The sequence below is a fragment of the Pongo pygmaeus genome, chromosome 16, assembly GCF_028885625.2.
Source record: "Pongo pygmaeus isolate AG05252 chromosome 16, NHGRI_mPonPyg2-v2.0_pri, whole genome shotgun sequence".
Classification (NCBI taxonomy): Eukaryota; Metazoa; Chordata; class Mammalia; order Primates; family Hominidae; genus Pongo; species Pongo pygmaeus.
The window spans coordinates 71,854,679-71,881,480 of NC_072389.2; the positions used below are offsets into that span (position 1 = coordinate 71,854,679).

General features: G+C 44.7%; 2 protein-coding genes across 3 annotated transcripts in view; one reads left to right on the forward strand and one right to left on the reverse strand.

Annotated features, from left to right (window-relative positions):
- Window positions 1-1,146, reverse strand: part of TIPIN (TIMELESS interacting protein) — a 51,651-nt gene extending 50,505 nt beyond the window's left edge. Inside the window, exon 1 of one of the 2 annotated variants that reach the window (XM_054451856.2) lies at window positions 1,045-1,146. The gene's annotated coding sequence lies outside the window, so the exon portion shown is untranslated. The remainder of the gene's footprint in view (window positions 1-1,044) is intronic. The other variant, XM_054451854.2, reaches the window with a different exon arrangement.
- A 14-nt stretch (window positions 1,147-1,160) lies between these two features.
- Window positions 1,161-26,802, forward strand: part of MAP2K1 (mitogen-activated protein kinase kinase 1) — a 101,840-nt gene continuing 76,198 nt past the window's right edge. The window contains exon 1 of the mRNA XM_054451869.2: window positions 1,161-1,818. Within this exon, the coding sequence (XP_054307844.1) occupies window positions 1,739-1,818 (80 nt within the window). The 5' untranslated portion in view covers window positions 1,161-1,738. The remainder of the gene's footprint in view (window positions 1,819-26,802) is intronic.

A 26,802-nucleotide genomic window follows, 5' to 3' on the forward strand; every position in this document is an offset into this window, starting at 1 on the left:
CCTCAGCCCCCCAAGTAGTTGGGATTACAGGCGCCCGCCACCACGCCCAGCTAATTTTTTGTATTTTTAGTAGAGATGGGTTTCACCATCTTGGCCAGTCTGGTCTTGAACTCCTGACCTCGTGATCCACCCGTCTCGGCCTCCCAAAGTGCTGGAATTACAGGCGTGAGTCACCGCGCCTGGCCTGGATGAAAGTTTTTTTAAAGGGAGTCTTGCTCGGTAGCCCTGGCTGGTGTGCAGTGGTGTGATCGTAGCTCACTGCAGCCTCAAACTCCTGGGCTCAAGTGATCCTCCAGCCTCAGCCTCCTCAGTAGCTTGGACGACAGCTGCACACAACCATGCCCAGCTCATAGAGACGGGGGTCTCACAATGTTGCCCAGGCTGGTCTCGAACTCCTGGGCTCAAGTGATCCTCTTGCCTGGGCCTCCCAAAACTGGGATTACAGGCGTGAGCCACCGCTCCTGACCGGAAAGAGTGTTTTTAAGGCTTTAAAAAATATTGCCAACATGGTGAAAACCCGTCTCTACAAAAATACAAAAAGGATCCGGGCATGACGGCGGGTGCCTGTAATCCCAGCTACTCGGGAGACTGAGGCAGGAGAATCGCTTGAACCTGGGAGGCAGAGGTTGTAGTGAGCGGAGATCGCGCCACTACACTCCAGCCTGGGCAACTGAGAGAGACACCGTCTTAAAAAAAAAAGTTCCCAAGTCTAAAAAAAAAAATCATCAATCTGCTCTCAAAAACTGTCGCAACAATTTACAATCTCATCAGCACTGAGCATCCATTTCCTTGCACCTTTCTCAGTAGTATTACCATTAAACAAACAAAATATATATGCGACAGTTTGTTGGGCTCAAAGGAGTCTCTCGACAAGTTTCCTATTCCCCACGCTGCCTCTCTTCTGGACACAGGAAGGGGTCCTTTTCCTTATTTATTTTGTCATTTCATTTCCGTCAACACGACTCGGCTTGGGGACAGGGGTCGGGGGCAGGCCGGTTACCGCACAGGTGAAGGCCGCGCGGCACCTGGCCTGGAAGAGCTCACCACACAGCGACACAGACTTCTTCCCAGCTGGGCCTGCCTGCTTGCCTCGGGGCGACAGAGGGCGCCGTGGAGTCCGCGACGGACCCCGCCCCCAGGGCAGTGCGCCGCGCTCCCGTGACGTATTTCCGCGTCATCTGCCGCCGAGGCTTGCCCCCATTGGTTGTCTGCGAGGCAATAGGGGCGGAGCCGAGTGGGAGTGTGCAAAGCGCCGCATCCCGGGTGGGGGGCGAGGCTTCCCCTTGCCCGCCCCTCCCCCGGCCTGCAGTCCCTCCCAGGGCCGCTTCGCGGAGCGGTTAGGAGCACGGCGGTGGCACTTTCCCCGGCAGGAGCTGGAGCTGGGCTCTGGGGCGCGCGCGGCTGTGCCGCCCGAGCCGAAGGGACTGGTTGCTTGAGAGAGAGAGGAAAGGAATCCTGGGCTGCCGAACCGCACGTTCAGCCCGCTCCGCTCCTGCAGGGCAGCCTTTCGGCTCTCTGCGCGCGAAGCCGAGTCCCGGGCGGGTGGGGCGGGGGTCCACTGAGACCGCTACCGGCCCCTCGGCGCTGACGGGACCGCGCGGGGCGCACCGGCTGAAGGCAGCTCCGGGGCCCGCGGCCCGGACTTGGTCCTGCGCAGCGGGCGCGGGGCAGCGCAGCGGGAGGAAGCGAGAGGTGCTGCCCTCCCCCCGGAGTTGGAAGCGCGTTACTTGGGTCCAAAATGCCCAAGAAGAAGCCGACGCCCATCCAGCTGAACCCGGCCCCCGACGGCTCTGCGGTTAACGGGACCAGCTCTGCGGAGTAAGTATGGGGCGGGCGGTGAACCTCGGGGCCCGGCTGGGGAGGCCCGAGCCGGGGAGCAGGAGCGCGCGCCAGGCTCCGATCTGGTTTGTCACGTACGTCTGGGGCTGGCAGGGGGCGAGAAACTCCCGGCCGCCGAGGTATCGGTGACTAAGCACTGATTGTGCTCCTGACTCAGACCAGTTAGCGGATCCCGCAGGTCTCGATTCCCCTCTGTACCCCTTTTCCCGACCGTTTTAGTGGTTCCTGGCCACTGTACAGTCTTCTCCCAAGAAAATAAAAGCTAGCACGTCTCCCCTGCCTCCCCCCAGTTCTGTTCTGAATGTGATCATCTGGGAGTCTGGCCTGTAACGGGGAGAGGAGGCTAATGTTTTGGAAAGAATTAAGATCGCATCTGTGCGTTTGAGACCAGCTCAGGGTATTAAGTGTGGAGCATCATCTTCACCTTCATGCCTGACACCTGTGGGGCCTGAGTGCCTTGTTGCAGGCCAACTGCCTGGCCAGCGTGGGCGTGCTGGAAGTCCGTGTGGACTTCGTGGCTTTTCCTTGCTGACTTTGGAGGTTCCCGGTACTTGGCCTTCCTGGGAAATTGCTCAAGAAAGCGGCTTTCTTCTTCATCCTACTCTTCATTCATTCATTGAACAAACCATTTTCTCACTAATGATTTCCTAGCTTTCCGTACTTCACCAGGAGCCCCTAAACTCCTGACCTGAGGCATGAACACCATGACCTAGAAACCACATGCTAGGTGCTCCATCTGTGCAGCTTCCAGCGTTGCTCTCAAACGAGCACTTTATTTCATTAAATAATCATGAGTCTGTTTCCTGGGGGGTTTCTGAGCTCCCACAACTCTCTTGGGTTCTAGGTAAGGGACAAGACTATGTGAGGGAAAGCTGCTTAGCTAGCTAGAGAAATAGCCAGAAAAGATTAGGTTATTATTATTATGTTTTTTGCCTTTTTTTGGTTGTTGTTTCCCCAACCTTCAGTAAAGATTAGGTTCTTAATCTTTTACCTGCACACTGCAAACTTTAGGAAGCTAATTGATGAAATCATAGTCTTGGACCTTCTGCTCTTTGGTGATTTCTGTAACCTCCCTTCCTTTCTCTAGATTTTTAGAAAATTTTATTTTTTAAACTTTTATACAGATGGGGTCTTGCTATATTGCTTAGGCTGGTCTTGAACTCCTGCACTCTAGCGATCCTCCCAAAGTGCTGGGATTACAGGCATGAGCCACTATGCCCAGCCAACTTTATCTAGATTTTAATAACCCGGGGACCTGTTGGCTTGATGACTTGTTCCATCCCTGTAATGATCACAAGGTCGATGGTGGACCTGTGGTGTATGTTCAGCTGTGTTCTTCAGACCTGCTCCCAACAGACTCTCTTCTTTAGTCCCCTCTCAATCCTGTGGGGTCTATTTTGGATAATACTGACTTGTATAGGTAGTTGGATTGCATTATTGCATTGCAAACATTTGGTTTTTTTTTTGTTTGTTTTTTTTTTGAGTCGGAGTTTCACTCTTGTTGCCCAGGCTGGAGTGCAATGGTGTGATATTGGCTAACTGCAGCCTCCGCCTCCCGGGTTCAAGCGATTCTCCTGCCTCAGCCTCCCGAGTAGCTGGGATTACAGGCATGCGCCACCATGCCCTGCTAATTTTGTATTTTTAGTAGAGATGGGGTTTCTCCAAGTTGTTCAGGCTGGTGGCAAACTCCCAACCTCAGGTGATCCGCCTGCCTAGGCCTCTGAAAATGCTGGGATTACAGGCATGAGCCACCGTGCCCAGCCCATTTGTTCAGTTTTAGTGTACAGTGTTTCACCCTCTTAAAATAGACCGAAAGTCATGACTGTTGTTAGGACAAGTTTTGACCACAGTGGATTCTGGCTGAGTGTTGTGGCCTGATTATCCTTTCCTATTTGATTTGGAAGTGGATACTGAGTAGAAGTACCTGTTATCATTCTGTTTTAATCGTGACACCACAACTGTATTCTCTCAAGGAGGAGGGATTTCATTAAAACAGTAAAAGCAGGATGAGAAGAAACTACCCCAGATTTGGTGGCAGAAAAATTTGGATGGTACTGGGGGAGTCTAAACAGTGGTTAAAAGGTAAGGGCTCTGGAGTCAGGCTAAGTTTGAAGCCTAGCTCTGTTGTGGGTTTTTTTTTTTTTTTTTTTTTTTTGGACAGTCTCGCTCTGTTGCCCAGGCCAGAGTGCAGTGGTGCGATCTCGGCTCACCGCAGCCTCCCCCTCCTGGCTTCAAGCGATTCTCCTGCCTCAGCCTCCTGAGTAGCTGAGACTACAGGCACGTGCCACCGTGCCTGACTAATTTTTGTATTTTAATAGAGACAGGGTTTTACCATGTTGGTCAGGCTGGTCTCAAACTCCTGACGTCGTGATCCTCCCACCTCAGCCTCCTAAAGTGCTGGGATTACAGCCCGGCCTCTGTTGTGGTTTTGTGACCTGGTTCAAGTCTTTTAGTCTAAGGCTTAGGTTTAGTTTTTTTCATCTGCAAAAATGGGGCTAATGATAGAACCTACTTAGCATAGTTGTGAAGATTAAATGAGGTAGTACATAGTAAACGTCCAAAGCTGTTGGCTGCTGGTGCCTTTCTTACTGCCTAAGTGTTGGACCGAAGGAAACTGGAAGGTGATTTTCATTCATGGTGGTAGATTATGTGTTAAGGTGCCTTTGCTTCTGGACAATCAACTCTCCCTAGTTTGGTTTTTTGTACCATCTGCGTCTACCTCTATGACTCATTGCTGTGTTACAATAGGAGGCATCTTTGTGTAGGCTGCCCAAGACAAACAGGGACTGTTTCCCTGTGTTTCGTAGCACTAATGAGAGGGAAAGTTGTATACATCTTCATCTTTCACTTCTGAGAGTGCTTCTCAAGCAATATGTTCCCTATCTTGGGCTACCAGCAGAAAGAATTCTGTTGCTTTCGTGATTTCTGTGATTAGACCAGGGCACAATTTTGAACGTTATCAGACAACGTGAACTAAAGAGGAAGAAAATCCATTTTGACGGTAAAGAACTCTTGGTACCAAATTGGCAAGGTTGCTTTTCCCTTGGCACCTGTGCTTACCTCTAACATAGCCCTTACCCAATTCAGAGATGGAGTTGGGTAATACGGGACCTGAAGTTGATGCAAGTTGTAGGGGTCCTCAAAGAAAAATCATGCAAAAATAACTTTCTTTTGCATATTTTGCAGAAACATGTGAGCATATTACTAGGGTCTTAAGTGTTAGAATAAGATAATATTATTCCTCTGTTTAAAATGTTCTTCTGGTTCTATTGCAGTTACACAAAATCCAAACTCCTTATATTGGACTATGAGACTGAGTGATCTGCCTGTTGTCCCCACCACCCCCTCCCACCAATCTCTTTAACCACATTTCCTGCCACTCCTTTCTTCCACCACACTAGTCCTCTTTCACTTCCTCTATGGGATGGTCTATACACACTGCAGGCCTCTGTACATGCTGTTCCCTTTGCCTGGAATGAATCACCCCTCCTTCCCTAGGTAGGCAGGAAGCAGTCTTCACCTATTTGCCTAAATGTCACTTCCTCTGAGATGCTTATAAACATCTCAGAGGAATGTGGTCCCTCTTTGTCATGTCACCTGAGCTGCTGGGTTTTTTTTTTTTTTTTTTTTTTTTGATACGGGGGTCTTGGTATGTTGCCCAGGCTGGTTCTTGAACTCCTGGACTCCAGTGATTCTCCCACCTCAGCCTCTTGAGTAGCTGGGACTATAGGTGGGTACTACTGTGCCTGGCGCTCACCTGAGCTTTTAATAAGACTTAATCATTGTAATTTTTCATTGGGGTATTCTTAATATTTGTCTCTCCTGTACACTATAAACTTTAAGCACAGCACTGCCTTTTTTTTTTTTTTTTTTTGAGACGGAGTCTCGCTCTGTCACCCAGGCTGGAGTGCAGTGGCACAACCTTGGCTAACTGCAAGCTCCGCCTCCCAGGTTCACGCCATTCTCCTGCCTCAGCCTCCCAAGTAGCTGGGACTACAGGCGCCCACCACCGCGTCCAGCTAATTTTTTGTATTTTTAGTAGAGATGGGGTTTCACCGTGTTAGCCAGGATGGTCTCGATCTCCTGACCTCGTGATCCACCCGCCTCGGCCTCCGAAAGTGCTGGGATTACAGGCGTGAGCCACCGCGCCCGGCCTGCACTGCCTTTTTTTGACTCACCACTCTGTAAGTACACCCAAAATAGTTCTGGCACATAATAGGTCCATAGATGTTTGTTGAATCAATGAGTGAATGAAATTTCTAATATTTGTACAATGGGTTTAATAAAACTTTTTCTGTCTTTTCCTTTTCTTTTCCCCTTTATGCTCATTCCTTTTTTCCCCATTTCCTTTTGTTTTAGTCACCCACTCAACCATTCTAAGGTATTTATATGGTTTTATAATTCCACCTGTTAGTTTGGTTATGTGTATACCCTTGGGAAGTAGAAGGATGGTTTTGTATGTATCTGCTTAGGATTCTAAAATGTTATTGTGCTAGAAATCTGCATTTCATAGACAGGATAGAATAGGTTATGTTGAGGTAACAACCACAAAATCTCAGTAATTTAACACACTTTCAGGTCAGTGGGAGGCTCTGTAGATTGGAGTCCTTTAGGGATCCAGGCTGATTGAGGCATCATCTCTGAAGTTTACCTACATGAAGAGGGAATCTTGTGAAGAGCCACATTCAGGCTCTTAAAGTTTTGCCCAGAAGTGAGCCTTGTCATTTTTGCTGCCATTTCTTTGGCCAGAGCAAATCATGTGGCCATGTTGACCTTCAAGGAGGGCAGTGACCTTCTTGGAAGGGGGAGAACCAGGAGTATTTGTGGTTTTTTTTTAAATTTTTTTTTTAGAAAGGGTTTTGCTCCCACTGCCCAGGCTGGAGTATAACAGCGCGTGCCACCACGCCCTGCTAAGTTTTGATTGTTTTGTAGAGATGGGGTTTCACCATGTTGCTCAGGCTGGTCTTGAACTCTTGGGCTCAAGCGATCTGCCCACCTCATCCTCCCAAAGTGCTGAAATTATAGGTATGAGCCACTGTGCTGGTGAACCAGGAGTATTTGAACAGAAGCAATGACCATCCCTAAATTTTATATCAGTTTCTTCTTTGTTTTCTTTTTTTTTCTTTTCTTTTCTTTTTTTTTTGAGATGGAGTTTTGCTCTTGTTGCCCAGGCTGGAGTGCAATGGCGTGATCTTGGCTCACCGCAACCTCCGCCCCCCAGGTTCAAGCTATTCTCCTGCCTCAGCCTCCTGAGTAGCTGGGATTACAGGCATGCGCCACTGCGCCTGGCTAATTTTGTATTTTTAGTAGAGACAGGGTTTCACCATGTTGGTCAGGCTGGTCTCGAACTCCTGACCTCAGATGATCCTCCTGCCTCAGCCTTCCAAAGTGTTGGGATTACAGGCGTGAGCCACCGCGCCTGGCCTTAGTTTCTTTTTTTAACCAATTTTGTTTTGAGCTCTATTCATGATGCTATACAATATGTGTCTAGTTCCTTATTTCTCTTGGTTGTAGAGCAGTCATGTTTGCCTGCCACATTTTACTTAATTATTTCTCTAGAATTAGACATCTTGTTTCCCAACCCCTTGCTGCCTCAAACAGTCATGACCATGCCCATCCTTGCACATCCTTGTCCCCTTTGGATGTTGTGAGAGAGTATCCTGTGGAATGTACTCAGAAGTGAAATTGCTGGGTCTTAGGGTACATTGTCTCTTCTTCCAGGATAAGGCATATTCTCTCTCTCTCTTTTTTTTTTTTTTTTTTTTTTTGAGACCGAGTCTCAGTCTGTTGCCCAGGCTGGAGTGCGGTGTTGCAATCCTGGCTTACTGCAACCCCTCCCCACAAGGTTCAAGCGATTCTCCTGCCTTAGCCTCCCGAGTAGCTGGGATTACAGGTGCCTGCCACCACGCCCGGCTAATTTTTATATTTTTAGTAGAGACAGGGTTTCACTATATTGGTCAGGCTGGTCTCCAAGTCCTGACCTTGTGATCTGCCCTCCTTGGCCTCCCAAAGTGCTGGGATTACAGGTGTGAACCACCAAACCGGCTATTAATCTCTTTCTTTAAAACAATACTGTTAATCCAGTTGCAGTAGTGAGGCAGGGTACCTCTCAAGATCTCACTTTTTCTTTGACCTTGGGCAAGTCCTTTCCACTTTCTGACTCTTGGTTTCCTTATCTGTAAAGTGGAGGTGATAATTGTTTACAAAATCTTTACCATGGTGGCCTACGAGGCCCTACCTGATCAGGTCCTTAGTTTTCTTCCAGTGTCCTCTTCACTCATGCACTCTAGCCACACTGTCCTTTGTGCTGTTGGGTTGTAGGTTGGGCACATTCTTATCTTAGAATCTTTGCATTTGCCATTCCTGCTGCCTGGAAAGCTTATCTCTCAAATACTGTATGACTTGCTTCCTCACTTCCTTCACCCCTCTGTTGAAATGTCTCTTCACAGAGGCCATCTTTGATCACTCTAATACAGAACTCCCTTGTCATTTTCTACCCTTTGATTTTGCCTTATTTTTCTTTGTAGCGCTGATCACTAACTGATGTTGTATCGTGTATAAGTATTTATCTTCTTCTGCCACCCCAAGTGTAAGCTTCATGATAGTTGGGGCTTTGCCGTGGTCATTGCTCAGTGTGTAGAACAGATTCTGGCACATAGAAAATACTCAGTAGATATCTGTTGATTAAATGATTGACTAGATCCTACCTCAGAGGAATACTTTGAAGATGTATAAAATTTCTTTGAAGGCTATAAGGTGCCGAATAACCTTAGGAGGGTTCACTGCTTGGCCTTAGTAGTGTTCTTGATTTTGGATTTTGAATTGTTTCTGTGTAACCCTGAAACACTCAGACTTACTTATTGCATTCAGAGTGTAGTTCATAGCATCAGTTCTGCCAGGTTTGTAAGGAACACACATCTGTTAGAGTGTGAAGGCCCTGGAGGAAGAAAGGTTGAGACAGGTTGATGTGCTTTTTTTTTTTTGTCTCTTATGGTTCTTTCTGAGATGTGTACCATGGTAACTAGGAACTTTTTTTTTTTTTTTTGAGAGACAGGGTCTTGCTCAGACACTCAGGCTGGAGTGCATTGGTGCTCACTATAACCTTGAACTCCTGGTTTCAGGGAATCCTCCTGCTTCAGCCTCCTAAGTAGCTAGGACTACCGGCATGTACCACCATGCCTGGCTAATTTTAAAATTTAGAGATAGGGTCTTGCTATATTGCCCAGGCTGGGCTCAAACTCCTTGCCTCATGCAATCCTCCCTCCTTGGCCTCCCAAAAGTGCTGGGTTTACAGGCATGAGCCACCATGTCTGGCCTGATAAGTAGGAGCTTTTGAAGTGGTTTCACACTGATTTTGTAGTTTTGAACTTGGATGCTTCTTTGGGTAGTTGATACAGTAACTAATACTGGTGCTGTCTTTCAGAACAGCTTCATGTGAAAAAGGCCTCCTTATGCCTGTGTCTTTGGGAAGAACATCTCTGCTGCTGTTACAGCAGATACAGTAATAGCAAAGAACTTCTTAAAGATGATTTAGCCCATGGCAAGGAAATATATGGGGCTCTTGTTTGAATATAAACACTCACAGAATTCCAGTTTCACTTATTTATGCACCTTTCAAAGAAAGGAAGAAGATACTGTGGTAGAGTACAGTAGTCCTCCCTTATCTGAGTGGCATTCATTCCAAGACCCCTAGTGGATGCCTGAAACCACAGATATCAATAGTACCAAACCCTGCATATACTGTGTTTTTTTCCTATGCAGTATATGCCTATGATAAAGTTTAATTTATAAATTAGGCATAGTAAGAGATTAACAATAATAACTAATAAAAAGAATTATAACAATATATTGTAATGAAAGTTACATGAATGTGGTTACTGTACTTACTGTGGGTAACTGGAATTGTCAGCAAAACTACATTTAAGTGGGAACTCCTGTAGCTGTTGGCCCTGCCTTGCCTATCTAGCTTGATTTTCCTCTGTTTTTCAGTTCACCTGCTGTGGTCCACTTACCACTTTCTTTACTCTCATTGTGCCACCAGCATACTGTTTCTTACCTTCTTACATTTGTCTGGTATTGCTGACATGGTTTTTTTTTTTGTCTGAAATGCCCTCCTCGTTCTTGCATGATTTTTTTTTTTTTTTTTTGAGACGGAGTCTCACTCTGTCGCCCAGGCTGGAGTGTGCAGTCACATGATCTTGGCTCACTGCAACCTCTGCCCCCTGGGCTCAAGTGAGTATCATGCCTCAGCCTCCCGAGTAGCTGGGATTACAGGCGCACACCACCACGCCGGGCTAATTTTTGTATTTTTAGTAGAGATGGCGTCTCACCATGTTGCCCAGCCTGGTCTCGAACCCCTGACCTCAGGTGATCCACTGCCTCGGCCTCCCAAACTGCTGGGATTATAGGCGCCTGGCTCTCTTGCATGTTTTTATTTTTGTTTTATACTTGCCACTACACTTTAGCTTCTGTGAAAACAGGGACTGTGATTGTCTTGTGTACTGATATTTCTCCACCGTCTGCTGGGGTGCCTAGAATAAAATAAATGGGACCCATCTTTTTTGTTTTGTTTTGTTTTTGGAGATAAGTCTCGCTCTGTCACCAGGCTGGAGTGCAGTGGCACGATCTCGTCTCAGTGCAACCTCTGCCTCTCCCGGGTTCAAGCGATTCTCCTGCCTCAGCCTCCCAAGTAGCTGGGCTACAGGTGTGCGCCACCACATCTGGCTAATTTTTGTATTTTTAGTACAAAATTTAAAAATGATGGCCTCGATGTCGTGATCCACCCGCCTCGGCCTCCCAAAGTGCTGGGATTACAGGCGTGAGTCACCATGCCCGGCCTTTTTGTTTTTTTGAGATGGAGTTTCACTCTTGTCATCTAGGCTGGAGTGCAGTGGTGTGATCTTGGCTCACTGCCACCTCCGCCTCCTGCATTTTCCTGCCTCGGCCTCCCAAGTAGCTATGATTACAGGCGCACACCACCATGCCCAGCTAATTTTTTATTTTTAGTAGAGACAGGATTTCACCATGTTGGCCAGGCTGGTCTCGAACTCCTGACCTCAGGTGATATGCCTGCCTCAGCCCCACAAAGTGCTGGGATTACAGGCGTGAGACACCGTATCTGCCCCGGATGGTACCCATCTTTCAAGATTTTACATAAAGCTCATCTCCAATGTATGTAGTCTTTTCTGAGCAACTCCGTGCCGTGCTCAGTTACATCACTCTCCACTTAGTTATAATAGTTCTTTTTTTTTCCGAGACAGAGTTTCGCTCTTGTTGCCCAAGCTGGAGTGCAATGGCGTGATCTCGGCTCACTGCAACCTCTGCCTCCTGGGTTCAAGCGATTCTCCTGCCTCAGCCTCCCAAGTAGCTATGATTATAGGCGCACACCACCACTCCCAGCTAATTTTTGTATTTTTAGTAGAGACAGGGTTTCACCATGTTGGCCAGGCTGGTCTCGAACTCTTGACCTCAGGTGATATGCCTGCCTCAGCCCCACAAAGTGCTGGGATTACAGGCGTGAGACACCGTATCTGCCCCGGATGGTACCCATCTTTCAAGATCTTACATAAATCTCATCTCCAATGTATGTAGTCTTTTTTGAGCAACTCCATGCTGTGCTCAGTTACATCACTCCCCACTTAGTTATAATAGTTCTTTTTTTTTCCGAGACAGAGTTTCGCTCTTGTTGCCCAAGCTGGAGTGCAATGGCGTGATCTCGGCTCACTGCAACCTCTGCCTCCTGGGTTCAAGCGATTCTCCTGCCTCAGCCTCCCAAGTAGCTATGATTATAGGCGCACACCACCACTCCCAGCTAATTTTTGTATTTTTAGTAGAGACAGGGTTTCACCATGTTGGCCAGGCTGGTCTCGAACTCCTGACCTCAGGTGATATGCCTGCCTCAGCCCCACAAAGTGCTGGGATTACAGGCGTGAGACACCGTATCTGCCCCGGATGGTACCCATCTTTCAAGATCTTACATAAAGCTCATCTCCAATGTATGTAGTCTTTTTTGAGCAACTCCATGCTGTGCTCAGTTACATCACTCCCCACTTAGTTATAATAGTTCTTTTTTTTTCCGAGACAGAGTTTCGCTCTTGTTGCCCAAGCTGAAGTGCAATGGCGTGATCTTGGCTCACTGCAACCTCTGCCTCCTGGGTTCAAGCGATTCTCCTGCCTCAGCCTCCCAAGTAGCTATGATTATAGGCGCACACCACCACTCCCAGCTAATTTTTGTATTTTCATTAGAGACAGGGTTTCACCATGTTGGCCAGGCTGGTCTCGAACTCCTGACCTCAGTTGATCTGCCCACCTTGGCCTCTCAAAGTGCTGGGATTACAGGCATGAGCTACCATGCCTGGCCTGTAACACTTCTTTTTTTTTTTTTTTTTTGAGACGGAGTCTTGCTCTGTCGCCCAGGCTGGAGTGCAGTGGCACAATCTCAGCTCACTGCAAGCTCCGCCTCCTGGGTTCACGCCATTCTCCTGCCTCAGCTTCCTGAGTAGCTGGGACTACAGGCGCCTGCCACCATGCCCGGCTAATCTTTTGTATTTTTAGTAGAGACAGGGTTTCACCATGTAGCCAGGATGGTCTCGATCTCCTGACCTCATGATCCGCCTGCCTCGGCCTCCCAAAGTGCTGGGATTACAGGCATGAGCCACAGCGCCCGGCCTGTAACACTTCTTAATGGTGTGACCTCAGTCATATCACTTAACCTCACTGAGCCTAGTTTTCCTCATTAGTAGAGTAAGGCTGATAATAAGAAACCCATGAGGGAAGTAGGGTGGGAGAGCATCATCCAGAATAACATACATGGAAGCACTTTATGGGGAGGCAAGAGTGGGAAAAGAAAAAAGCACTTTATGATCACTGGAATGCTATGCAAATGGGATGTGTTAATGATGCCAGCTTTTGATTTCTTCCTCCTTAGAAGGCTGAATGGTTCCTTTTGTTCTTAATAGCAAATTGTAAATGTTGATAAATCATGTTGATTTAGATATTTCATATGCTGCTTGTCCTTCAAATCTAGCCCAAACCTACATCTAATCAAGCATTGAGACCTAACTTCCTGTTTATAGCAAATATGGGGATAGAGGAATGAGTTAATGACACCAAGAGGAAACAATCAGACAAACCTAGGATGTGGAACATTCTCTAAGACAACTGACCTAGTCTCTTAAAAAGTCAGTATAGGCCAGTTGTGGTGGCTCATGTCTGTAATCCCAGCACTTCGGGAGGCCGAGGCATGCAGATCACGAGCTCAGGAGTTCGAGACCAGCCTGGCCAACATAGTGAAACCCCATCTCTACTAAAAATACAAAAATTAGCCAGGTGTGGTGGCATGCGCCTGTAGTCCTAGCTACTCGGGAGGCTGAGGTGGGAGAATTGCTTAAATCCGGGAGGCAGAGGTTGCAGTGAGCCAAGAGCATGCTATTGTGCTCCAGCCTGGGTGACAGATCTAAAAAAAAAAAGTTAGTATAAGGGTGGGCATGGTGGCACACACCTGTAATCCTAGCACTCGGGGAGACCTTCCAAGTCAGGAGGATTGTTTGAGCCCAAGAGCTAGAGACCAGCCTGGGCAACATGGTGAGACCTTGTTTCTACAAAAATACAAAAATTAGCCAGATGTGGTGGTGCGTGCGTGTAGTCCCAGCTATTTGGGAGGCTGAGGCGGGAGGATTGCTTGAGCCCAGGTGGTGAGATTGCAGTGAGCGGTAATCGTGCCACTGCACTCTAGCCTGGGTGAGAGAGTGGGACCCTGTCTCCAAAGAAAAGGTGATATCAAGGGAAGAAAGGGAGAGTGGTGCTGTTCTAGGATAGGAGACTAAGGAGACATACAGATCAAATGTACTGCATGGGTTGGGCACGGTGGCTCACGCCTGTAATCTCAGCCCTTTGGGAGGCTGGGGCAGGAGGATCACTTGAGCTTGGGAGGTCCAAGCTGCAGTTAGCTATGATTGTACCACTGCACACCAGCCTGGGTGACAGAGTGAGACCCTGTCTCAAAAACAAAACAGAAAAACAAATGTACTGCATGAATCCCAATTGTGTACCGGATCAAAAAATAGTTATAAAATGCATTGTTGAGACAGTTGGGGAAATGTGAGTAGAGTATTGCTAATTTTTTTTTTTTTTTTTTTTTTGAGACAGTCTCACTCTGTCATCCAGGCTGGAGTGCAGTGGTGCGATCTCGGCTCACTGCAACCTCCGTCTCTAGAGTTCAAGTGATTCTTGTGCCTCAGCCTCCAAGTGGCTGAGATTACAGGCATGTGCTACCATGCCCAGCTAATTTTTGTATTTTTAGTAGAGATGGTGTTTCACCATGTTGGCCAGGCTGGTCTCAAACTCCTGACCTCAAGTGATCTGCCTGCCTCGGCCTCCCAAAGTGCTGGGATTACAGGTGTGAGCCACCATGCCTGGCTGTATTGCTAATTTTTTTAATGTAATGATGGTACAGATATTATGTAGGAGAATTCATATTCATACATAATGCACAAAACTTACTCTGAGGTTCAGGAAAAAAACTCAAACATACACAAACAGTGGATAAAGCAAATGGAACGGAATATTCACAGTTGTTTTGTTTAGTTAGTTTGAGTTTCACTTTTATTCTTTCAATTTTTCTGTATGTTTGAAAAAAATTTATAATACATTTAAAAAGTACCCCAAAAGCAAAACTCATTCCAAGTCTTATGTACTTTAATGTCAACTAATATTCGCTCTTTCCCATCCCTAGATTCCTTTGTGCTGCTTGTCTACATTGTATGATAAACATCACATTAAATGCAATCTCTCCCCCCCACCCCCCTTTTTTTTTTGAGGTAGGATCTCACTTGCTGTGTTGCCCAGGCTGCAGCACAGTGGTGTGATCACGGCTCACCGCAGCCTCACCTTCTGGGCTCAAGTGATCCCTCCCCAGAGCCTCCGCTTCCCAGTACCTAGGACTGTAGGCACGTGCCAATACGCCCAGCTATTTTGTTTTCACTCTCGCCCAGGCTAGAGTGCAGCGGCACGATCTCATGTCACTGCAACCTCCACCTCCCGGGTTCAAGTGATCCTCCTGCCTCAGACTCCTGAGTAGCTGGGACTACAGACATGTGCCAGCATGCCCGGGTAATTTTTGTATTTTTAGTAGAGATGGGGTTTCACCTTGTTGGCCAGGCTGGTCTCGAACTCTTGACCTCGTGATCCGCCCACCTCAGCCTCCCAAAGTGCTGGGATTACAGGTGTGAGCCACCATGCCTGGCTATCGCCCAGCAGTTTTTGTGTTTAATTTTAGATTCAGGGGGTATATGTGCAGGTTTGAGCATGATGCTGAGGTTTTGGCTTCTTGCATAAGTACTTTATTATATTACTATATACTTTTTATTCACTAAATCTACTTTATGAATCTTTTTCTTATTAGGAAACATACTTTTTTAAACCCCTAGGTGTACAGCATTGCTGATTCGATATATCATTATTGGTAGATTTGAGAACACCAAAATATGTTTAAACAAACAAACTAGCAAAAAAAACCTTTTCTGCTAGCTTTTCTTTTCTTTTTCTTTAAGACAAGTTCTCACTATGTTGCCCAGGCTGGTCTCAAACTTCTTGGCTCAAGCGATCCACCTGGCTTAACCTCCCAAAGTGCTGGGATTACAGGTGTAAGCCACTGTGCCCAGACACTTTTTCTTTTTTTCTTAACTCCCTCTTTGGAACTTTTTGCTAGCATTTCTCTGTGTGGATATTCCACCACATCCCCCTGAAGTATGAGTCAAGCAGTGGTGAATCTTTCTGACACACTGAGAAGGCAAATCCAGAGAACATAGAGACTAGGGACAAAATGAGGCAAACCTGAGAAGAAAGCTTAAGGTTCCAGCTTTGTTTCTGTTGTTCACTTCCAGAAACTGCCAATTTTGAAAAATCGTCCTGGTCTCTTACTGCAACTTGATTGTGTTTTTACTTCATGTCCTGTGCCCTTGTTGCTCAGAATCCCAAGAGAGCTGTTTAGAGGCTCACTTACCTGTTTGCTAAGTTTTCGTCTTCTCCTTCCAAGATGAATAGTGTTTTGTTTTGAAATAGCAAGTGTTTTCTGAATCCCATGAAGGGCCAAGAGCTGAAAGTGCTGATCCTGACTCTGATTTTGCTGTGTAACTCCCAGGGGCATCCTGCTCTGATGTCAGGAAGGGAGTCAGGTTAAGAAGAGGTTACCTGGAGGTTGAAGAGAAAATGGACAAGGTAGAAAGACCTTGAGCCCCTCCCTTTGAATAGTTGCCTGCTTAAGGACAATGCTTTAAAATTTTTGAATGTATGAATACCTTCTAAAGAAAAAACGTATAGACATTACATTCTCCAGTTTAACTTTGTTTATTCCATTATATACGTTTTTGGATAGTTGAGATCAGTTGATTTTTTTCCTGATTTTTACACATGGACATAATCCTCATCCTTGTCATTTTTATTGGCTGAAGAGTAGAGTTTGATAGGATCTGGCTAAGCAAATAACACTTTGTTGATTATTAGGTGGCTTCCAGATTTCTATTATTTAATGATAGGCTTGTAAATGTTTTTGAGTCCATTTATTTTGTTTTGCTTTTAGATGAATTCATCCACCAAATCAGAGGCAATGGACCATGCTACCGCTGTTGTTACATATTAACAGAATATGTTCCAAAAAAAGATTGAACCAATTTACAATGTATATTTCAACTGTTTCCTCAAGCCTCAGAACTTTTTTTTTCAGTTTAGTGGTTTTTGATAGTTTAATAGGCAGTTTAAGGGCTCCTTTAAAGGTCAACTTGCTTCCCTTTAATTGTTGTATTTTTGAATTGCATCAATTCAGTTTAAACTCATATTTATTGGATGCTTACTGAATGTAAATCACTATTCTGGGAGCTGCAGGTAGGTGACTCAAGATGAGTAACATTATCTCAGCCTTCAAGGATCTTAAAATCTAATATGAGTGTAGGGGGAGATTTTAGGAGCACAAGAAGGAGGAAACAATGGCTGCAGAGTAAGAAAAGTGCCACAGAAAAGCTACAAAGCAAGCACTGTTGGAGCTTGGCCTGAGGAGGGAGTGTGCGCATCCAGGAGGGGAGATGAAGAGAGCCTTCATGGAGGAGATGACATTTGAACTGGGTCTTGAAGGATGGCTAGGATTCCACGGGAATGGGGGGGCGTGGCAGGAAGAGAGCACGGGATGAGCAGCTTCACACAAGTGGGAAAGCCTGGGATGTGTAGAGAAGCCAGCAAGTAGTTGAGTGTGACGGGTGCATCGGTTCGGGTCGAAGGAAATGAAGCTGGAGAGGTAGGCTGAGGTGGTTTTGTGGTTCCAGGCTGAACATTTTGAAAAGTCACATGCAAAATTTTCTTCCTTTCTGATAATTTTTAAGTATTTCTGAATAGTTTTTATATGCTTTGTATTTTGAAGTTTTATAAATGATGTGGTTACTACATTGTTCCATTGTGTGTAATGTATTAAGAAAAAATATTTCATTTTTAAATATTCAAAAGCGTGTTTTTTGACTGGGCATTATGTATAGCATACTTTTCATTAGCAGTTTAACATCTATCATCTCTCCACAACTAGCAGGAATATGTGGCTTCATTTTCTTCTAGCCTTTTTCTCCCTCTTTTGTGATTAACTCTTTTTCCCATGTGGAATTAATATGCTCGGTATGAGGTGTATGTCTAAGTTAATTTTTATCCACAGTGAAGTCTAGTATCTTACTGGAGTTTACTAAACATGATGCATTTATCCATCTGTTGTATTTTCAGCTTTACCTTGGTCTTTATGATATTTCTATCTACTAAAACTTCTAACCCACTCTTACGTATTTTTGAGAGTCATATTTTTTAATTTGGTGGGGTTAAGGAAAACTTCAACAATTTTCATGGGGTATCTTTCCATTTATTCATGTGTTCCTCTTTCTCGTTTTAGGGTATTATAGTTTCTTCTCAATAATTCTCTTGCGTCCTGAGTTAATATTTCAAATACGTAACATTTTGATGCTGTTGTTATTGAACATTTTTAAGTTTGTATTTTCCATCTCGACTGTGGTTTGTTTTGTATGAACTGGTTATATCCAGCAGCTTTGTTAAATCCACTTACTCTATCTAGTAATGTTTTTTGATTGAATATATATGCATTTGTAGATTTACTAGTGTCATCTGCAAAACAACTTTTTCTTTTCAATGTGATAGATATTTTATAGCTGTCTCATCTTGCGTTGCTCTCAGTAGCAGTTCTTGTGTCTCAGGGAACACTATTAGGTATAACGAGGTTTCTTAAGGACCTCCTGGGCCGGGGACTTTTCTGTTCTTTCCAAGGAGCTGTGAAAAAAGGAAGCAGCTGCCCAGATTTATAGAAGCAGAGCTTATTAGGGCTGGATGGGACCTAACAGGTTCTCTAGACCTGGGCCTTCGTTTGAGAGATGAGGAAACCAGACCTAGAGAGGTGTGAATTTGCCAGAGTTCACACTGCTGCAGTGGAAGGAGGTGGTTGAGCTTTTACTCTTATTTTTTTATGGTACATATTACATACAGCACATGTTTTCATTTGGGAAAGTTTCTTGGTTTGACAGTTTTCCAAGTTTACCCAACATTAAATTTTGGTAACTATGCAATATCCTTAAAAAAATTATTTTCAAGTAATTATCTGAAGCTCTAGAAAAGGTTACCCCTCTATATCCTCACTCTCCTAGGTGGTTGAGGGAAAAGAGAATAAAGAAAAGTTGTGGAGTTGGGGCTGGGACAGGGAGGAAAGGGTATTTTAGTCCTTGATCCTTAGTAGGAGGGCCTATTTTTAAGCTTCATAATGTCAGTTTTAAAAGCAGTGGTTTTCAAAATAACCGCAGACGAAAGTCCCCTTGAAATGGATGCCTTTCTGGAATTGACCTATTTTGAGTTTAGCTGTTACCAGAAGGGTTCAGAATCTCGAATGCTCTTAAATGCATTTACTTTTCAGACAAAGTGGAAATTGAGTGCATAATCCACATGGGTTCCAGATTCAGGTTAAATTTAGAAATTTAGGGAGTTGTGGAGAGAAGACATGAAATTAGTCAATCGTTGTTTTACAGGTTTGTCTGAATCCAGGTTAATTATGTTTCCTTCTTTATTGAATTATAATTTGTATATCCAGGTTAGTTTTACAAATTAGATCAGACCCTCAGCCCATTTGAGAGTCGACTCAGAGTCAGAATTATTTGCCCCCTTTGCTGCTTTCATACCACCCTTTAGTAAACAGTCCTCAAGAATGTCCTTATGTCGGGGAGGGGAGGCCTCAGAAGTTAGCAAGAATTCCAAGCTCACTGTAAACCTTTTGTTTAATGGTTTACTCAAATCCAGATAGAAATTCTTCCAAAATGCCAGCCTGTATTTCAGCTCCTCTTTCTTGGAGTCTTTAGGATGGTGGGAAAACAGGCAGAAGAGAGCTGGTTAACATTCCAATAATTATTAATAATAGAAAATGTATCCTGCTAATCAGGCACTCATTTGTGTCCACTGATAAAACTTGGTCATTGGAGCCAAGGAAAGGTACCGTTCACTAAAGGAAAGACCAGTAGATAGTCAGGCATGGTGACATGTGCCTGTAGTCCCAGCCACTCGGGCTGAGGCAGGAGAATCACTTGAACCAGGGAGGTGGTGGTTGCAGTGAGCGGAGATCGCGCCACTGCATTCCAGCCTGGGTAACAGAGTGAGTGAGACTCTGTCTCAGAAAAAAAAAAAAAAACAGACAAAAAACAGTGGAATATTGGGCTAAGCTCTTAACACATTATATTTAGAGATTGCAACACTTTAATATTTACTGGAATACTCCTTCTATAAAACGGTCTTTTTTGCCTTGTTTTATTTTGGTAACTAAGTGAATGCTGGGTTAGGCATAAAGGTAGCTTGCTGCATTTCTATTTCTTGTGTTCTAAATCACTGAATAATTAAAAAAAAAAAAAGTAGTTCTAAAGCATTTCCAATTAAAAAGGAAGGCGTAACATTTATTAGGGGAAGTCAAGGGGAGAGGTAGTGAGGAAAGTACCAGAAACCACCAACAGGTGTTTTGGTTACGTTGAACAGAGTCAGCTTGATATGCAATCCCTGGGAAGAGTTTGTAAATTCCTGAAGGAGCGTGAGAGCTGGAGGGGACACAGTGAGCGGAAATGGTGAGCGGAAATCAGTGGTTCCTGAGGCACAGAGGACTTGGGTTACCGGAGGCTTGCCCTCAGCTAAGGACCTGTGAACAATTCCTGAGCAAGTTGCTTTCTTGATAGACAAGGATGCATCTGTAGGACCACTGCTGTTAATCTGTGGGGCAATAAGAATTGATCCTACTGCAAGAAAGAGGGTAGGATAAGTCAAAAGACATGGAACTTGTATCCCTAGAGGACGTCGCAACATACCATTTATGAAGGCCTACCTGGTCTCTTTGCATTCATTATCTTGAATTTGCACTAAAATTCTGCAAGAAAGGTCATAGTTTTCTATTTTACAAATAAGGAAAATTAAGCTCAGGGAAGTTATTTCATAACGTTGCACAACTAGTAGGTGGTAGAGCTAAGTTTAGACCCAGGTCTGTCCTACTCTGATAGGCATGCTTTTTCCACACGGCCCTCTCAAGACTGTAAAATGCCAGAGGTCTTTCTGGAGCTTCACTTCCCAAAACTGCTAAATTTAAATTAATTAAAATTAAAGTTGAAAAATCAGTTCCTAGGTTGCACTGCCCACATTTCAAGGGCTCAGTGACCATGTGTGGCTAGTGGCTACTGTATTGGACCAGCACGGGTTAGAATGCTTTCATCATTGCAGAAAGTTCTCTTAGTGCTGGTCTAGAGGTCATTCAGTTTTGCCCCTTTATTTAATTTTTCCCCCTTTTATTCTACAAAGGAGAGAATGAGGGACAAAGAAAGGAAGTAACAGCATCAGACATCTAATTAATCCAGTTTTTTGGACTGGTTGCCTGTAAGATTTTCCCATGCCCATTCTTCCCTTAAAAAAATGAACAGAATAGAAATGTGAGAAATGGAGTGACTCCGCTACTCCCCCAGCTTTGCCTGGCCTTTAAACTAGATTCTTTCTCCCAAAGAATCCTGCATTTTACCAAGTTCAAAGGGCATGTCCGGATTAGTTTCCCCAAAGGAAATGAAATATATTTGTTGGAAAGGAATTCCATTCTTAATGTATGAAATAGCACTTGGATTCCCTCTGGTTCTTTCTCTGACTTCCTACCAAGCGCTTTGTAATTGAACTTGCAGCTGCTAACCATTTGTCTTCCAAAGGAGACCAACTTCAGACAGTTCAAATGACAGAGGGATGTATACTTTGAGTGCAAGCAGCTGCCTGTTATTTGCTATTGATTCAAATGGCATTTATGTTAGGGTCAAATAGATTTAGATTATGGCCAAAATTACAACAATAGATTTCTAACTTGTATGTTAAGAGTAAGATGTATTAACAGTCATTGAACTGATGTTTAGTGTTTAACTCATACATACCAGGCACTGGGTTGCAAGATGAACTAAAAGGACTTTTGCTGAAGTGGAAAAAGATGTCGTGTTATGGACAAGGCAAATGCATTTTAAATTCCTGTCTGAATTATATTGCTGGTATTTGCCATCCATGTAACTTCCTGTTTAGCCTTAAAATTCAGTAAAAGCCTGAGTGTGGATCATACTTCATAGCTCGGAAGTAAAGTGAGGAGTCATGTGCAAATGTCCTTTTAGTAGATGCTATTAAAAGGCATTTAAATTATACACTCCGGTGTCTAAATGACAGTCTGAAGTATATGTGTGTTTGGAGGATGGGCAAGTGGGAGCAAAAGGAGGCATTGTGCTGGGGCGATTGATATTTTTAGGAAGCCTAAATGTAATGTTTGATTTCAGTATAACTAACAGACTCATGGTTTAGAAAGTTGTCTATCAAAAACTGAGAAATTGAGATTTTGGTTTCTTCTTAAAGAAATGTTCAAGTCATGTGCGTGAGTATGCTCGGAGAGATTAAAAATGGAGAGAAATTGGAATGGTGGGGGAAGGTAATCCAGGAAAGTACCTGTCTTCTCTGAGAGTCCAAGGGCAGGAGTAGAAAGAACTTTAAAGATAGTGGCAACAGGCTGGGTGCGGTGGCTCACGCCTGTAATCCCAGCACTTTGGGAGGCTGAGGTGGGCGGATCACCTGAGGTCCGCAGTTTGAGACCAGCCTGACCAACATGGAGAAACCCAATCTCTGCTAAAAATACAAAAAATTAGCCGGGCGTGGTGGTGCATGCCTGTAATCCCAGCTACTTGGGAGGCTGAGGCAGGAGAATCGATTGCGCCATTGCAGTCCAGCCTGGGCAACAAGAGCGAAACTCCATCTCAAAATAAAACAAAACAAAAAAAAGATAGTGGCAACAGCTGGAAGGGGTCCCCAGGAGCTCTGACACCGGATTTTCTAACTGCCCAACATCACGGGGTTGGGGAGCAGAGCATCCAGAGGGCTCTGTGTATTGTTTTGTAGTATAGGGTCTAACTTCTAGAAAGTTGGGAATAGGCTTCTGAGAGTTTTGGAGCCAATAGGCCTGAATGCAGGACGATCAAAAGAAGATGGCTATTCCTCTCAGAGTGGTGCTGGTTTTGGGGGCCAGCAGTGCAGTGAAAAGCCCAATTTCCCAATCCTATTTTGAATATTTCTGCCCCCACAAGCGTTTCATTTGACTCCAGAGACTAACCACTCTTCCAGAGGGTCTAAAAGTCTTCAGGCTTCAGAATTTTTAGGCCATAGTGCTTTGGAATAACAGTCTCTTGTGTAGAAAAGTGTGAGATCTGAGCTCTTTTCCTGGTCGACCTGTGAAGTCACTGCATGATCAGCTCTGTGCCTCAGGTTTTTTCTCTGCAAAGTGGGAGCGATGGTAATGGCTTCCTACCTTTCAGGGTTTGTATATGAGCTCCACATAGTTTCATGGGTTACCACTCAGCATGCTTTCAAGCAAGTAGATAGTAAGAAGATTACATTTTATTGTTGAAAGGAATCTTGGATGTCTTCTGTTGTAATCTTACCTTGAATCCAGGGCTACAAAGAAGGGTTAAGGCTAGATATGGCTCATGCCTATATGTCCAGCTACTTAGAAGGCTGAGGCGGGAGGATTACTTGAGCCCAGAGGATTGAGGCTGCAGCAAGCTGTGGTAGTGCCACTACACCCCAGCCTGGCCAACACAAGACTTCGTCTGTTAAAAACAAAACAAAAGAAAAGAAAAGCCAAAGAAAGGTTAAGAGAAGTTGGCTATGTCACACAGTATGTTCTATTTGGAATTTTGTGACTTTTGAGTAACATAACCTAAAGGCTGTGTGGCACAGTGGAAAGGCTTTGTAGCCAGCAGACTTTGAGTTTGAATTCTGACCCTGCCTTACTATGTCTGTGGTCTTGTGCAAGTGCTTTTACATCCTTGCGTCTGTTCCCACATCTGTAAAATGGGCATAACAACATTTATCCAACAGAAAGGATTCATAGACATTCTGTGTGTAAACTGCTTTTTGTGATTAACAAGACTAATGGTAACAGCCAAGATTAGATCCCCAGTGCAGGTTGCCTTACTTTCTATCAGGTGAGAAGGAGAGAAAATTCTTAGCTCCCAAAGAACTTCCAGTGACGGGGCTCTTCAGCTGCTCTTTATCCAACAGACTTAGAATAGAGACAACACCGGGCATACTTGCAATTTTTTAGGATGTGCAGGAAGCAAAAGAATTATTTTCAGTGAAACAGGAGTCTGCAAAAGGTGCCTTAGGAAACAACTGCCACACAGTACATCCCAATATAGACTCCTCCCAGCTTCTCTAGGGCAGCCATCTGCCTGACAGGCCCCACCCAGATAAGCCCAGCTTTCTTCTCCCAAGAGTTTAAGGAAGATTTCCTGATGTATGTGTGTGTGTGTGTGTGGGTGGTATGGGGTTGTGTTGGGGGGGTCAAGAGGGGTGTTAATTTGGGATGGGTAGTCACTGGCTTTTGGTGGCATAACTGGAAGGTAACACTCCCTGTGGCTGAATCCTGATCCCTGTGGGGATGAGCGCATGGTTCATCCAGACATCTTCCTCAGTGGGTCCTGGCCTCTGCTCATACTGTGTCTTCTACCAGGGATTCCCTTCTCCACCTCCAATATACGTATGTTGAAATCTTCATCTTACGTCAGAGCTCAACTTGGAAGTCATGTCTTATGTAAATCCATCACAGACCTCTCCTCCACCCCATCCAGGCAGCGGTCATCTGCTCCACCCTCCGGAGCATTCTGTACATATTCCATCACACTTCAGTTACTTATGTAATTGTCTAGTCAGCAGAAGATACTCCTCTCCAAAGGGCAAGGCTCTGCTAACCCCTGTGAAGCCTGGCTTTGAGTTTATGAGGGGTGATTCTTTTCAGTTTATAATTTCTTGGCACAGGAGGGTCACAGTGTTGGTGGTAACCGTAGCATCTGTCCTAGGAGGCTCTGTATGCTCTTCATTGTTCATACATCCGTTTATTTCTTCACTCAACCACGTGAGGCATGTGGGATGTATGTTATCTCTGCTTGATACATGAAGAAACTGATTCTGGTTAAAGGACTTGTGCCTGCCATACAGGCAGCTAAGAGTGCCTATAGTCCTTTGTATCGCCTTTTCAGCCAACAGTCCCGTCCCAGCCCAAAGGAGGAAACATTTGGGGAGCATATACTGGTGATGACATCTTCCCTATTCTGTAGTGTTCTCTTAGCCTTATGCCTGGCACAGAGGAAGGCTCTGGGAATGTTTGGGCCGGATGGATCTGGGAGCCTCTTTTGCATGCCAAGCTGCATACTTATCCCTAGCAAATGCTAGTCTCCTTGATGGATATGTGACATGGGTGGCTGAATTTACATGGCACCTGGTGGCTTCTCACACTCCTCCGCCACGCCTCTGGGGACTAGGATAGGACAGATGGCCACAGACAGGATTCTCAGCTCTGCAAATCACATTTGGGAAAAAGTTAAGTTTGTGCAATAACACAATTTTGGTAACATGGTTTCATGCTGCTGGTAAATTCTGTAACACTCTCTGGATAAATCACACTTCAGTAGAACTCACTTGGGAACAGAGTTTAATTTCACTGTAGGTGGCTGTGATTCCCACCCACCAGTCTTCCACCCCCGCTAATATATCTAGGCTGATAAGGTGAATGCTGTGCTAAGCAGGCTATTTCTGGGCCCAGGATAGAATTATATTATTGTTTTTTGAAATTTTTTTTCTGTATATTTTTCAATTCACAGACCCTTTGAAAGAAGAATTACATTATGTTAATCATCCGTTTCCCCACCAGCACCTTTAATTCCTTCTCCCCAGAGTATAACCACTTGTCCTTAAAATGACACAGGTGGAAAAGATCTTGATAGTTCAACCTCCCGTATGTATATATGAAGAGGTTGAGGCTCAGAGAGACTGGGCAGCCTACTCAGTTGTCAGATGGCTGGTGAAGACCTGCATCCTGATCTGTCGACTTCTCTCCTGTGCAGGGCCCTTGTTTTTTGCCCTGCCCTGCTGCTTAACCCTGTCTTCTGTCTTACAACTAGGGGAGAGTCTATGGCATGTTCAGTTTGAAATGAATAAAAGTGAATACTTGTTCATTGTTAAAGGACCCCAACACAGAACTAATTTCCTGTTAACCCTTACATTTTCTCTTGACGTATCTTTGGTGAGGACCATTAAAGGCTTGACACATTTCTCTACAGTGACATGCAGTCCTAGGGGTTAACTCTGTGTGGGTTTGAGCAATAGGATTTAACTTTTAGGAAAAAGGGGAAAAAAGAGAGAAGGTTGATAAGTGTATTTGGAGAGAGAGAAAAAATAGTTAATTTTTCTCTTAACAGTTAATCTGAAATGATAACACAGTTGTGCCTTTTGGCTCTGAAATCACCATATTTTGATATATAATCCAAAGGCAGGTATCCAGACTGCTGAAGATTATTAAAATGTAACAATAGGTCCAAGTCTAGAACTTGAAAAAATTTCTCATTTGTCAAAGAAGTTCCAGTATTCTACATTCTCTTGCTAATGAATTTGGGGAGCCTTGGAAACTCAGCAACTGGTATGCCATCGACAGGTTTGCGGTCCTCTAGTCTGGGGTAGGTCTTAAGTGGGAACTTTTGGGAGGGACACACATACAGTCCAGTGAAACTGTACATGAACTACTTAGGAGACAAATCACTTGGCAGGGATGTGGCGATCTTTGTACATATCTGTTCTGCTTTACCAGCTACATTGTAAGCTTCTGCAGATGAAGAGTTCAGCCTTGATGTCCCATCTCTCACCCAGGCCTGCCATGTACTAGTTGATCAGTAAAAGTGGAATGAATAAAAGCCAGTGTTAGTTTACAGAGCTTCTGTGGGACAGAAGCTTTGTTCAGCTGAGTTTCCATCAATATCAAATGCAGTGTTATGTGCATTGAGTTTCTTGATAACTATTCTTGAGGGTTTTTTTTTTTTTTTTGGTCCTTTTTGACTGATTAAGCAAGGCTGGACTGGTTGGAGCCCCCAGATGGGACCAAGAAATGCGAATCCTGCCTGGATTGTTGTAGGTAGAGTGCTTAATATGGGGCCTGGCATGAAGGAAGTTGGGAGTATTATCTGGTCAACTAGAGTTTAGTTACTAGGTTGTAAATGACTATGGTGGGTACAGATGTCATGAATATACTAGGGTCTGAGGGTCTGAAAGAGTTAAAGCTCCTCTCAGAATAGCCCAGGCAGCTCCCAGGAAGTAGCTTCTTAGGCAGGATGTGGCAAACCAGTGGGTAAATGAGAGCCCTTCTCCTTTGGAAAAAAAGGAAGTAGGTGGGGAGAAGTGAAGAGGAAGAGCTTGGTAGACAGATCTTTTTATCTGCTTCTTTTTTTAAGTACCAGACAGACCCTGCAGATTTTTGACCCAAAGTGACCAAAGTCCTAAGAATGCCAATAATACTGGTTTTGCTGTTGTCTTTTCCCTGCAGCTAATAACTCAAGTTTAAGATCCACTAGA